The sequence below is a fragment of the Chiroxiphia lanceolata genome, chromosome 7 (assembly GCF_009829145.1).
Source record: "Chiroxiphia lanceolata isolate bChiLan1 chromosome 7, bChiLan1.pri, whole genome shotgun sequence".
NCBI classification, from domain to species: domain Eukaryota; kingdom Metazoa; phylum Chordata; class Aves; order Passeriformes; family Pipridae; genus Chiroxiphia; species Chiroxiphia lanceolata.
Window position 1 is genome coordinate 14,504,052 of NC_045643.1, and position 14,482 is coordinate 14,518,533.

General features: G+C 41.5%; 1 protein-coding gene across 3 annotated transcripts in view; it reads left to right on the forward strand.

The window, feature by feature from the left end:
• Nucleotides 1–14,482, forward strand: part of PIKFYVE (phosphoinositide kinase, FYVE-type zinc finger containing) — a 65,852-nt gene that overhangs the window by 17,349 nt on the left and 34,021 nt on the right. For 2 of the 3 annotated variants that reach the window (XM_032693787.1, XM_032693788.1), the window contains exons 8-13: nt 2,639–2,777; nt 5,419–5,576; nt 6,383–6,494; nt 8,067–8,214; nt 8,703–8,870; nt 14,052–14,114. In XM_032693787.1, the coding sequence (XP_032549678.1) occupies nt 2,639–2,777; nt 5,419–5,576; nt 6,383–6,494; nt 8,067–8,214; nt 8,703–8,870; nt 14,052–14,114 (788 nt within the window). The remainder of the gene's footprint in view (nt 1–2,638; nt 2,778–5,418; nt 5,577–6,382; nt 6,495–8,066; nt 8,215–8,702; nt 8,871–14,051; nt 14,115–14,482) is intronic. The other variant, XM_032693789.1, reaches the window with a different exon arrangement.

A 14,482-nucleotide genomic window follows, 5' to 3' on the forward strand; every position in this document is an offset into this window, starting at 1 on the left:
AACAAGCTCCCACTTCACAGTGTTTCTGCTGTGGTACTGGTTACATAGTTCTCTTATGGTTAAAGTGAGGAAATAAAGGTAAGGCAAGGATGCCTTACAGAGCAAAGATAACGCAGATTTCAAAATTGGAATCAGGAGACATTCAGAGATTTCTTTGCACTGGTGTAACAGGAGTGCAGAATGTTTAGCAATTTGGAGGGATCTGGCAGGACCAGCAAAGACTAGGAAACTCAGCTGAGAAGGATGCCGGGTGTGCCTTTTGGAGAAAGGCACACAAGGATGAAAGCTTGGAGTTTTTATCTTTTGTGTGATGAGGATGGTTAGGAGGAGATGCCTGCACACTAACTGTACAGCTGAGACCCAAAGAGCTTGCCTGGGGGAGTAAAGTACTGATGAATAAGCTAGTACCAAAAATCAATTCTGGGCAAACGTGGCAAGAGTTAAAAGTTAATAGTCCAGAGTTAAAAGTTCAATGATAAATATCTGCAGTGATGCCAAGAAATGTCTGAAACCTTGAGGATGGTCTCCTGCTTCCTCTTTGAATTGATGTTTATTTTAAAAGGCCTTTGTGGTTTTTCACACATGCAGTAGTAGGAGGGTTCTGAGCTCGAGGTGGCAAGCCAAAATTCCTCATTCTAGTTACATTTTAACTTTCTGGCTATTCAAGGCCTCACCATAGTACTCACCTGGCTGGACACATGTAATGATGAAGTGTAAGGTATCTGTCAAAATTCTGAACGAGTGGAAACAAAGCTATTGGCTTTGGGCTAAGCGATGTTAGCTTTTAGATCTTCTCAAAGCAGTTGTAGCCATTTCTTTGAGAAAAGCTTGATTATGCCTCTTTCTAGATGAGGTGAAGCAAAAAAGATGCAGGTTGAGTGCATTTATATGCAGGTAGCAGAAGTTACATATTTCTATTTGTTTTCCCTGTGAGCGGAGGATGTGTTGTTTGTTCTCAGTCCTGTTATTTATAATGGGAAAAACCCCAGCAGAACAGTCAGATGTTGCAAGCAGAGGGATTCAAACTGCTCCTTTGCAGGTCCTTCTAAAGGATAGGTGTTTTCATTGCAAGATCTCACCCTCTGTTTTAAAAAAGGATACACGTGGGACTTTATTGTATATAATTGTTGATGATAAAGACACAGATACGAAATCTCGCTGTTCTAACTCTTGCGTAATGCCCAATTAAAAAGTCCCTGCTGCTTTTACAGGTAGGTGCCACAGCTAAACCAGCTCTTGCAAAACAACTGGGAAGAAATGCTTAATGGTGGACTTCCATGTCAGTCTCATTTTCCACATAAGATTACTTTCTGTTAAGCTGCATAACTCTGCCAGTTCTAACTTTGAGATCATTTGAACAGTACAGAGTTTTAGCCTGTCATGAATGCCTGACAATGACACAAAGCTTTTGCTTATCACCCCTAGGTATATATGGATGTAGGGCCAACATAGTTTCCTTTGATTCTGCATATAGCTTAAAAGGACCTAACTAAACTCCTTTATCCTCAAGAAACAGAGGAGAAGAAATCAGTGGTTTTGAGACTATTGTACCTTCAGTGCTAGTTCCTTGAAGTACAAAAGCTGAAATAGGGTGGCATTGCTGTTTCATGTCTGGAGTCAGCCACATCATCCATTGAGAATTCTTGGGGATAACTGTAATGTCTGTTAGCCAGTTAGCAAGCTCTATGAAATTATCTGGGTTTTGTTCCGAAGACTAGAGACTGACAGCAGCTCTCATCACTGAGGCTGCTGCAAGCCTCTTGAGTTAGTTCAGCATTGGCATTTTGAGCTTCCCTGTTGCTGTATGCAGAAGTGTTTTCCATCCCCTCTCCTTAGAGTGGTATTAGCACTAATAGCTTACACTGCATGCTTTTTTCTGCTGTGTCATGAGAAGTTGCACTCTGGTTTTTCAGTCTCAGTCTAGTTGTGTGTTAATGGAGCAGAGGGTATCTGGAACTTGTATTTGCATTTGTAACTTCACAATGATTATTGCAAAATGGTGTGTTTGTACTGGAGTGCATAGCCAAGATTTCTTGACAGCTGAGCTGAGATAAGGGTGCACCATATCACAGTACAAGGAAGGCTGCCAGTGACCTCCAGCTTCAGAAGATGGTTTAGCCATTCTGGGGAACAGGTGCTCAAACTTTCAGACTCTGCAAGATTTTAGCCATATATTTGAGAGTGGAGGACAAGGAATTTTAAATGGATCAGGGAGAGGGGGAAATCTCAGTGCTCTGTTACAGAGATCCTTATGTTAGCTGCCCATGCTGACATCTGTCTTGCCTCCAAACTGCTGGAGCTTCTAATTACACAGCATTGCATTCCTTCCTCAGTCTATTCAAATACAGACATATATGAATTGGTGTGCCTAAACTTAGTTCTAACTGCTTCATACAAAGAGCTTTACAGAAGTTTATGTTTAACTTAAAAGTTCCAAAGCCATACACTTGCTTCCTAGGGATCCTTTCTTCTGCCTTGACAAGGAAGGAAGCATTTAGCATTTAGCAGTGAGTCTGTACTGACCAGGGTAAATGATGTCACAGGCTTGAGTTTGTTTTTAGCATGCTATAAGATAAAGGCCTGCTCTGGTGAAGCCCCACACAATAACACACTTCAATTCTTCTGTCTCCCACTACAGGTCAGCCAGCATCACTAACCTGTCACTGGATCGGTCGGGCTCACCCATGGTGCCTGCCTATGAGACATCGGTCAGCCCCCAGGCCAGTCGCACTCATATGAAGGCAGAGACCAGCGAGGATGAGCGGAAAATCCTTCTGGTATCTTCCAGGCTTCTTTTTGCCTTGATTTGTGAAGGCAATGAAGTTTGCCTTCCTTGTGTCATGCAGTAGGAGTGTTTTGCTGCCTTTGAGGACTCTCCTCTAAGCACTCTTATCTGAACCTCTCCTCCAGGTGGAGCAGGGATGGAGAATACTGATGTTGCTTTGGACATTACTGTCTTCCTGAAACAAATTATAGTTTCATGTGGTGTTTGCATGAAGATCTGCACAGTTTTAGTCTTGATAAGTGTGTTATGCAGTGTGGAGTTAGTGTATGATGGCTCCTTGTGGATTAAACCTGTCATGGTTGCAGCTGTAATGCAATGATCTGATTTTGTGTTTCTCCAAGTTGAGATTATCCCTTTCATAGGCCATGTAATCAGAAACTTCAAATGCCTACTTTGAAATAGTTGCACTGTCATGAATGAATTAAAGCTGTTACAGCTTATTGGGCCAAAACATAACTTGGCCCCTCCCTTTGTTTTCAGAATAAGTAAAACATTTTGTAGAAGGTTGTAATGATGCACTTTTTCAAAGAAAAATCAATGTGCAGTAGTGTTCTGTGTAATTCTGTTATTCCTTCCCCACAGAGGCAGTGTTGTACGTTGCAGTTACTGTACAACTCCCAGTAAAAAGTAGTGTTTCTTTTCTTTGAGGGAAGGGAAGAGTTTTCAGTAAAGGAGGCAAAGAAGTTGCAGAGAAGGGAAGGCAGTGGTTTTTTCACATATTAAAAGATTAAAGATCGTTCCCCCTTGCCAGTTTAAAATCAGGAAGGCTAGTTCTGTGTTGTTAGGTTCTTCCTGCTGTCAGCAGAATGCATACAAGTATTCCTGAGGGTGCAGGAAGACTAACTCTTGTTTAGTTGCAAAACTCCTTTCCAAGTTGCTCTGTAAATGGATAACCACGTGAGGGAGAGGCATGTTTAAGGCACATCTTTATACCACCCTGCTTCATGCATATATGTTGATGCAGGCACAAGGAAATTTAAACTGCTGTGAATGCAACTTGAACCAAGACGTTCAAATCCCAATGCACTTCAGCTTCACTTTATTTAATTTTTTGTCCGTTTTCTTCCTTGGGGGAGAAGAGGACTGGTAGTATCACTTCTGTTCGTGTAAGAGCAGAAGACACAGTGTCAGTTAATGTAGGATTTTCTATGCATTCTCTCTGTTTGTTTAATGCCTTTAGCATGTGGAGTTGACCCTATATCAGCAGTTAATTTAAAGCTTAACCTAGTCCATTCAGAAGACTAATGAACTTTGTTCATGAAATAAAGGTGGGGGAAGTTGTCCATACAGTGGTGTAAGCACATACTTCTGTTAACTAGAGGTCAAAATCCTTGGGTTAAAAGGATTTGCTGTGTTCTGCCACGTTGTCCAGTTTACTGTATTCACAAGTACAAGGCAGCTGAACTGTGAAGTCTCCAGTTACATCAAATGGTGTTATCCTATCATGTGTTCTGTTACTGATCCATTTGACTCCGTACCTGGTACAGAAGGGGAGCTACTGACATTGGTTTTAGGATAATACCCAGGACACTCACTGCTGGAACTAAAAGCAGAAAGCCAGTCCAGTAACAAAAGTGGAGCAAAACACTTGGATCTCAGAGCAGTCTTGGGGAAGTGCAGTAATGTGGATCTGGCAGTTAATTGTCAAGCTGCAACCAGTTAAAATTTAATTAAAGCTTTTTTTTCTGTTACACAAAAACAGAACAAATGAGGCATTTGAGAAAGTGAGTTGCAGTGTCTCTTCTCCACCTCTTGAGGTGCTGTGCTGCTTTCTCAAAATAATCCCAGATCCCGATTTTCCCTCTGCAACAACAGATTGTGCTGTGCCAAGCCAGGGCACATATGGGAAGGTAAAAGGGGCCAGGTGCAGAGAGACAGCTCAGTTTGGATGAAGCACAGTCTGCACAAAAGGTGGTGCTCATGTTTAACAAGCCCAGAAATAAGTCTGAGGTACAGGCTGAAGTGTTTCAAGTGGTGAGGGGAAGAGATTCACGGATTCAAAAATGGTTAATTGAGTTGGGAGGAATACAACCCTTTTTTTCTTGGTGACCAAAGCTCACAGTGTCTGAAAAAGGCTTTATACTGGACAATACAAAAATGGATCCTCAGTAAGAAATGGTATCCTAGAACTTGAACATAGCAGTATGCATTGCTGTGTCAAGTACTTGATTTATATCTGAGCTTGATATTGGACTAGTATGCTTCACAATGGCTGGGTTGAGCACAGATAACATAGAAAAATCCCTCTTCCAAAGGATGAGTTTTCATTGTCCTCTGTTTGCTCATACCACCTGAGTTTAAGAATAGGGTGCAAGACAGCAGTAGTGAGGACATAAGTATCTTACGGGCAGTACAAAATGTTCCCACATCAAAAACCTCATAACTCTGAAGTTGCTGGCTTTGTTTTTACATTATTCTCAACTGGATATAAATGGAAGGATATTAGGAGCTGATCTCATATCTGTTTGCTGTTTGTCCTTGCACCTTTGCATAGGTTGTGCAGAATGGCTTAGATTCTGTGCCTGTTTGTGGAGGGCTTTTGATCTAGAAGCTGATCCGAAGGCCCAGGTTGATGCCTTTGAAACCAATGCTAAGATCAGACTCATAAGTAACTTGCACATCTCCCTTTCCAGGACTCCGTCCAGCTGAAAGATCTGTGGAAGAAAATCTGCCATCATAACAGTGGGATGGAGTTTCAAGACCATCGCTACTGGTTGCGGACACATCCCAACTGCATTGTGGGAAAAGAGCTGGTCAACTGGCTCATCAGAAATGGCCACATAAGCACAAGGTAAACTTGATGCTTTAGTACAACAGGTGTCTTCTATCTGTGTGAGAGGAGGTTGTGAGTTTGAGCTGGTACAGGGTACCTTAGACTGCAGAGACAGACTCCTTTGCAGGGAGATGAGAAAGAAAATTAAAATCTCTTCTTTACTGCCTACTGGAGTAGGCAGCATTCTGACTCCATAGGGCCCAAAACAACAGGGGACAGGGGGCTGTCTTGTTTGGAAACCAGTATGGGAGATAGCTTGTGGGACAACTATCACTCACTTGGAGAACAGTGAATGTATTACAAAGATTGTCCAAAATGTTCACTGATACTCCAAAGAGCAAGTCTGCCTTTGGGATCAGAGATCACTAATAGTGTTTGATAGCTAAATTTTTAGTGAAGCTGGCAGACTCTTAACCGTATAAGTGAATATAAAGAATCTGGTGTATTTAACTGTGTGAGAACAGCATAAAAGTGAGATGGTTCTTAAGTGTAGAGCAACAGTCCTCCCTCAGAGATGCTCAGTATACATAACTCAAGTTAACAATACTGGAGGAGCACAAACAATGTGTCTTAATCATCTGTTGGACACCTCAACTGAGTTCAGAGTAGTGGCAGTCTCTTTGTCTGGCTCCATGCTTGAACTAGTACACTGTGCTGCCTCACCATAATATTTTAAATAATACGTGTTTAAACACAGCAATGGGATACTGAAGAGTCAAATACTGCATAGCAAATGACTCTTTCTTTTAGTAGTGTGCTTGTACCATAAATCTTATGTGTTTAGAACTAGACTTAGGAAACCATTTCTATTCTTATACTTCCAGGGTCCAAGCCATTGCAATAGGACAGGCCTTGGTTGATGGCCGCTGGCTAGAATGTGTCAGTCATCATGATCAGCTCTTCAGAGATGAATATGCTCTCTACAGACCATTACAGGTAAAAGGAGTAGGAAAGCTGAAAGCTATGCTTCTTGCTGGGTTTGGCTGCTGACTAGAATCTTTTCCAGTCCTGTTCTCAACAGCTGTGCTATGTTTTCTAAATCAGCTCTCCTGTTCAGAAAAGGTCCAGGCATTTTTCCTTAGTGGGTTAAAGCCTGAGGAAGTTTCATTTTCCCAGAAAGCTTTGGGGCTGTCCTCTGTAGAGGATGAGTTGTTACATGTAGTGCTGCCTAAAGTGAAGGAAAGGGTCTTCAGTCTAGGCCAGTGCCTCTCATGATGGACATCTTCCTTAGAGGCTTTGAGATGGTACAGTCTATGCTTGTGGCAGTTGTGCTGTCATGTGCAGAATCTAGAATCTGTGTGCATTGGATCTTCATATATAATGTATTAATGACCTTCATATGAACTCTCGTGATGGCAGTAATAAGGAATTCAGTACCTTAACCACATGATGCAAGTTTGGGATGGGGTGTTTTTTCATGCTTCCCACACAGGACTAGTTACCTGAGGAGGAGGCAGGGAACTAGTGACCAGGGATGCTATCCTACCGTGTTTCATTGCAATCAAACTTGCTGAGGGGTAAGAGCAGTCACTGGCCTGAGTGATTGTACTGGGTTTTTTAGCTTGAACAAGATATCTCTGAAAGCATTCAGTTGAGATTCTTTCATGTTCTGCAGCTTCTTGCAATTAAGAATGTCTCAGCTCTTGGATGCAGTCATATGGTCTTCCATTGGGATTACTCTGGCCTTCATCTGGCATCCCAGCTAGTCAACTGTGCTCAGTTTGCTAGTAAAAGCTTGCCCCTAACTAGCAAGTGCTTCCCTGTCTGTAACTATTTGTAAGGGGCTAATGTTATTATATGTTTAAAGCCAGTTCTTGTTCTTGTCAGCTGAAAGCACTGTCTGATTTCCTTTCTCCTGGACAAGAGTTAGGAGAAATGGTGTTGTTGACTAAGTTGATGCTGCACTCACTGTATCCAAAGGAATGATAGTGAGGACTTCCTCTTGAGGTGCCTGGAGGCATCAGGATGGCTGATGGAAATTACTTAGATACTCTCAGGTTCTCTGGCACTCTCGCCAGGCTTGGCTTTGACACAGTAGCCCCAGCTAGAGCCTGACTTGTGATTGAAACTCTTAGGGCTACTTTGGTATTACTGGAATTGCTCCAGTAACTTAGAATTAGACTCCCCTAAAAGCTGCATGTGTTGGTTTCCGGGCAAAGGATGTGGCTGTCACCCACCTTGGCTAGGGATAGCAGGCATTCAAAACTGCTTAGCGGTGACAGAAAATGTGCAGTAGAATGAACTTGTTATTTAGTGCTGCGTAGTCACAACTTCTGTAGAAGCGGGGACTAGGCAGAAACTAAGTATGTGGGAAGTGTAAAGAAATACTTGTTTCCTGTCACAGAGCGTTCCTACTTCATACCAAGGGGGATGACTCTGACTAACTTGGCTCAGCCCACTGAGAGTATCCTCTGATTTTTAAAATGTCTGACCTGCATTTGTAGCAGGCTGCTTAATATTTCAGCAGAGCTATACTTTAACAGCTTTTTTCCCTTCCTTGTATTCTAGAGCACTGAGTTCTCGGAAACCCCATCTCCAGACAGTGACTCTGTGAACTCTGTAGAGGGTCACTCTGAGCCATCCTGGTTCAAAGACATCAAGTTTGATGACAGTGACACAGAGCAGATTGCTGATGAAGGAGAAGATAACTTAGCCAGTGAGTTTCACCTGAATCTTGTTCTCCCTCTGCCTTCTCCCCTGTTGTCCCCAGTCCCTCAGGACTTAGTAGTTTAACTGTCTTGCTTTATGTGTTTGTGTTTCTGTGTGTGCGCATGGGGCTGTAAGGATCTTGGCAAACTACAACCTGGCTAGTCTTCCTGATTCTTGCAATGGATACAGTATTTTGTGTGTAGTGGAACTGGTAAAGCTTCATACTTCTAATGAAGGAGAAGCATGTAAATTGCTGCCTTCTGTTTCTCAGGCAGACTTCTTGATTTGGGCCCTACAGCAGTGCAGTAAAGAATGTCCAAAATGCCAGCATGCCCACATGAAGATAAGATTAGAACTATGAAAATACTGTATTCCTGTAGTATTGCACACTGGTCTTTATGTATTAAAGGCAATTTCTCTCCTCTCTGGTACCCTCATAACACCCATTTGAACCCTTCTCCTCCCTGTATCTTCCCCGTTACCCGACACTAAAAGACTCCGCCAGCCCTAGCAAGCGCACTTCAGTCAGCAGCTTCCAGTCCACAATGGACAGTGATTCGGCCGCCTCCATCAGCCTGAACGTGGAGCTGGACAACGTGAACTTCCATATCAAGAAGCACTCCAAGTACCCACATGTGCCCCCTCACCCTGCCGACCAAAAAGGTACGAGGTAGTCACCAGCTGGAGTTGCACATGATGGAGAGCTGGGCCCTAGTATTACTGACCTGTTTGGACACTGCTTACATAGCTGTCTTACAGAGGGGAAAATACAATATTTAACTGGCACTTGCTTGCAGTTTTGATATGTTCACCTCTGAGGACACTTAGTAGACCTGTTTAAACACCTTCTCTGCAGAGTGTGTAACTTCCCCTGTGACTTTCTCTTTGCAGTTGAAATAAAGTCTCTTACCCGTACATAATAGGGCAGATCACGTATATATTCTGGCTAACTGGGGTGGAAAAATAATCCACACATAAAACAGTTTGATAGGTGTCTCTACAGTTTGAGATGGAACTGAAAAAAGCAAGCAAAGAATAAAGCTCCAAACAACAAAAGAACAAAATTAACTTGGAAGAGTTCTGTACTGACTTATAATTGTACCTTAATAAGCTTACATTTTACAGAATTGTCTTACTGATGAGCAGTAAGACCTAACTTAATCCATATACATAATATTTGTTTAAAAGAGATCATCATCCCCTTAAATGAAGTAGAAAGAAATCAAATACTTGGTCTTGAAGACTTCTTTTGAAAGGCTTTTCCCCTAAATAAGTACTAAATTGAAAGACTCTGTAGGCAAAATCCTTATTGAAGAAATAATGTGCCTGCCTGTTGATAACTGCATTCTTTAAATAGGACAAGGGCTGTCTGAAACCAGGGCTTGCCACTGGCTTGGGTCTAGTATATTCTAGTTGCTTTACATGCTGCGTAGCAATTGATGTCTTTGTGCTGCTTCCTTACCTAAGGTTACATCAGCTTTGTAGACTTCTGTCTTTGGCTGCTTCTAAGGAGTTTCTTATTTTTAATAATTGTCTCACCCCACCCCTTCAGTATTTCCAACTTTAGAAGATGATCCAGCGTTAAATAATTTGTACTCCTAATTAATTCATTCTTCTATAAAGTCTTAACAGATCTTTTGTGTTGTTCTGGATCAGAATGGAAGACCTGCCTTACGGTTGCATACAGGTTATGTATTCTGAAACTGAAATGGTCACTGAAGAGAGTGAGGGAGGAGAAGTGGTCACAGCTGACTTTCAAAGTATGTTAGACGGGGGGACAGAATGAGGCAAATTAGAGGGGGCATTTATTGGCGCCTATTGTGATCACCTTATGTTATTTGCTAAAAATATATCTAGAAGGAAGAAAATCTAACTGCTTTCCTCGCTGCCTCCCCCCCCAAAGAGAGAAGCAGAACAGGTTCAAAAGTTTGAGTTGATATCAGATGACTTAGCGGGGATGGATTGTCAGCACTACTGATGCCAGCTTGTTATTGGTTCCTTTCAACCTGTTTCCAGCTCATGCCCTATTCAAATGAAAAGCTAATGCATCTACAGGGAAGGAAACTGTGGAGAGGGTTAATATGTCAGTGAATTCCTTTTAGGAAGGAGGGATGTTGGATTAAGTGAGCTTGAAACAGACTCAGGTGTGCTGCAGTATCTTATGAATTTACAGCTGTAGCAGGTTTATCTTTATCAGTGTGTGATGGCAGTAAAGTAGGCAGTACTCAGTTTGGGTCTGGCAATTGTTAGAGCACTTGTAGGGTATTAATACTGGTTTCAGACATATCTCAGTCTTTATCTCTGTATACAAAAAGCAGTACATGATGAAGGGGAAACGTAAGAGAGCCTTTCTCTCTCGGAAACTGTTGACCAAATCAAGGCTGCTCATAGCCAGAACTGAAGCTCTTGTGAGAAAGATTTGGATGATGGAGAGCTCAGAGAAGATCAGCAGAAAAGGCAAGTGGTGAGGCAACTAAAAGGAGAAAGACTTCTACTTTTGAATTATGTGTGTTGGCAGCACTCTGCTAGATTTGGTGAATCTCTGCTGGTGTTTGTTATCTGTTCCTGAAACGTGGTCTCTTAACCAGGTTATTCTGTAGGAATATAATTTGTTAGTAGGAAAATGGTAACAATTGCTTCTGAGAGAATGGATTTCCCTGGAGGGGATAATATCAGTAATATTCCCAGAACTGGGATGGGGTGGAGTTTTCATGGAAATGCACTGTGAAGAGGTAGATATTACCCTACAATTTTTTGAAAAATCTATATCCTCTGCAAATATAGAGGACTTAGTGTACTTTTTTTTGGTAATAATTCCTGGCATGGTGATCTCTAGAGAAAAGACTTAACGAGGGAACAACAAGTTTAAATGAATGACAATATATTGAACAGCAAGAAACACTTCCTGGCAATAGGCAGACTGAAACTTTGTAGGTACTTAAGTGGGACAAAACCTTACAGTGCATACACTAGTGAAATACATGACTTCTAAAACTTTGTTCTGGAAATACTAAAGTGAGAGACTTTATATAAAAAAATTAATATTAAGACTTTCACCTTGTTTTTCTGATTATCCTGGCTATATTGAACGAAAGATGTCACCTAGGATATTAGAGTATCACAATGGTTAGACAGCCAAAACTGGATAGTTAAACATCTATGTAAATGGCCTGTGGTTATTTTAAGAAGAGTGCTGTAGTTACTCAGTGACATGGTGTGTTTGCTGCTGACAGGGCCAGTAACTACCCTATGGCTGTTATGGACACATATATTTGGCTTGATTGTGTTGGCATTGTCTCTTGTCCTTAGACTGGGTGACAGTGACTTGATTTTTTTTTAAATAATGAAGTGAAACTGAAGATCACACCGTCCTTTTGAGACTTGTAATTTTCTCACAAATGTGTAAATTACAGTCACTGGGGCGAGGACAGACAATAGAGAACATCAAGTGCTAGAAGTGCAGGTCAGCTTTGGTGTAAGAGGTTAGTGGGTTTCTTTGAATGATTAAGGGATATGCAATGTCCAACAGTCACAGAGTTCAGCTGCTTTGAAGCAAGGGCGGGTGATGTATCCACCAGCTGTGTTTTAAAACACAGTGGTTTGTGTATAGTCTAATGGCAGAACTTATTGTGGTGTTATAGGCTGACTAATGTCTGGTGTGTTTCCATGAAATTTGAGTGACTCTAAGTTAGCTGAGTATAGTGACTCATTTATAGTATCATCTGCCTAAAGACAAAAGTACTTTATAGTATGTATCAGAATGGAAAACAAAGTAAGATTGTTTTCTGCATTTAAACTGGGGTAAGAGATTAAGTGAGAAATTTTAAATGTGGGGATTAGGTGCTGTTTTTAAAGATACACACTTAACAATATGAGAAACTTTGTGTTCTAAATGTCTTTTCAGCCAGATATCCTTGACCCTGGTAGCAGGTATTTTGTGTGGTTTGTTTTTGATGCCTGCATCTAGTTAGGAGGGGGAAAGAGAAGGGAACTTGAGTAACCATATACAGTTCCTTATCACCGTTGCTTGCCAAGTCTTAGTATGCTATTGCCAGGAGCCCTTTTAGTTCTTCTTTTGAGAACGTGCCTAAGTTTTCAGGCTACAAAATTTGCTACAGGAACATCCCCCATCCCCCTTCCCCATTTTATGGAGCATGATGCAAGTAGGGATGATGTGAGGTAAGAAATGTACATGTTAGCCACTCTAACCATCTCAAACTCACACCTACAAGTGTTATCTGTCCGGTCTAAGAAGAGGTATCTCACCTTGTCAGAACTTCCCTGGGGCCCAATCGGAAGTAGTTATAGGAGCTGAAGCTGTATTGGAGAGAGTAGTAGAATGGCTTGGGTTGGATGGGACCTTAAAGATCACCTAGTAATCTAAAATCTAAATTATTAGAAATCTGGAAGTGTTCCTGGTTTGGAGGTGCAACCTCTCTCTTTGTCCAGAGCATAACTACGGTTAGGTTTCAGCTGGGGATAACTCCTGCTTTGGCTGTGCCAGCCAGGGATATGTGCCAGACCTAACTGGAACGTGTTTACAGAAAGAGCTGATGCCCTGAGGCTGTTGCAAGGAGGAGAGGGATGGAGGTACAACTATATATATACTCTTGTATAGGTAGAGCATGACGTGACTTTCTCTAGGTAGTCAGTGGGGCTGTGGGTGAATGGATGCTGAGAGTGAGCCAGCTTTTGTTAAGCGGTAGCTTATTGCAGTGCTGAACTCTTAAACTAAGCAAGAGATTGAAGGAATCTGCAAATGACCAGCAAGCTGCAAGGGAGGCTTGTAACTTCTCTTTGGTACATTGATCCTCTATCAAGTATCTATTTGCAAACAAGCTCAGACTTTTAAAATGGTGGCAGGTAAGGGGCCTCCTAAGTGCTGCTCCTCAGAGCCTTGTGATTGCTTATGTCTTGTCAGCTTTCTGTTGCTTTCTGTTGGTGGCTGAAAGCAGCCTGGCTTTGCATTCTGTTTGTGGCAGTAGGTCTGGACCTGACGGAAAGGTGATAAAGGGTTAACTTTGAACTCCAGGTGATCATGCTATATAAGCAATTGGGCTCCTGTTCTTTTTTTCCCTACTGTAGAATCCCTTTTTGTATAAGTGAGGAACCAACTAAAGGCACAGCAAGATAATGGCCTCTGGAGAAAAAAAGCATTTTGTAGCCAGTTGTCACGAAAAATCAAGATCTAGCAAGCTAAACAAGATTAATAGATGGAGCTTCATTCTATTTCCCATACACAAAGTGATACATCTCTTGCTCTACTTTGTTGCTGGGAGTCCACCTCTGTCAGCACAGATTCCTCAAAACACTTTGAACTGTTCTAGATCTTAGACTTTTAGCTCTTGAAAGGCAGACTGTCTTTTGTTTCCTTTACTGTATAAGATGAATCCTGTGTCTGGTCTCTCCTTCAGTCTGAGATGGTTCAGTGGAGTGGGAGACCAAGATGGTTTCTGTATTTTTAGACCAGAGTGAGGAGGCTGTTCCCATGGTGTCTGCTCACATTTTAACACATTTGTGTTCAGGTCTAGAAAAGGACGGTCTAGGAAAAGCGGTCTCAACTCCTAGTGCAGTCCTTGCTCGTGTCTACTTTGTTTGTTTTGTTTCTTCACATTAATAAGTACTATTTTCTTGTCATTGTAGAATTTTTTGATAAAACAAGAATGAGAGGAAGTTCTTGTCTTAACCACTCATCAAGCTGTTGCTAAGTTGGTGACTAAAGTCTTAGATGAGTAATGCTGCTGCTTCTGATGTGGGCGTGTACATTGCAATTATATGGACACACCAGTGTAACCTGTCTTTTTTCTTTGTCTCCGCCTATCTCCCTCTTCTCTCTTCTTTCAGAATACTTGAATCCTGAAAACGGAGGGCAGCAGATGTTCTCTATAAGCGATGCTTTTATAAAAGGTAAGGAAAAACTTCAAATCTTACAAATGTGCATTTTTAAATATAATGATGTAAACTCTTTAATACTCCTTTAATAGTACATCGACCCTTTCAAAATATATACTTGACAGTAAATCTGAACTTATCTGTGGCAAAACTCATGTATAAATTGTGTTCTGACTTTTGAATGCACTTTAAAGCTTAAATTTCTTTTGCTTCTCTGATTTCTTCATTTAAAAGGACTCAAAGAAAAGCTCTTACTTTTTTTAAGAATAAGTGTAAGTGGCAAGTCTGTTCACAGTTTTTCCACCAAGGAACTTATATAACCAATTTTTAATTTTCTGTGCAAGCAAATGAAGATGTGATATGATTAACTGCACTGCTTCTAC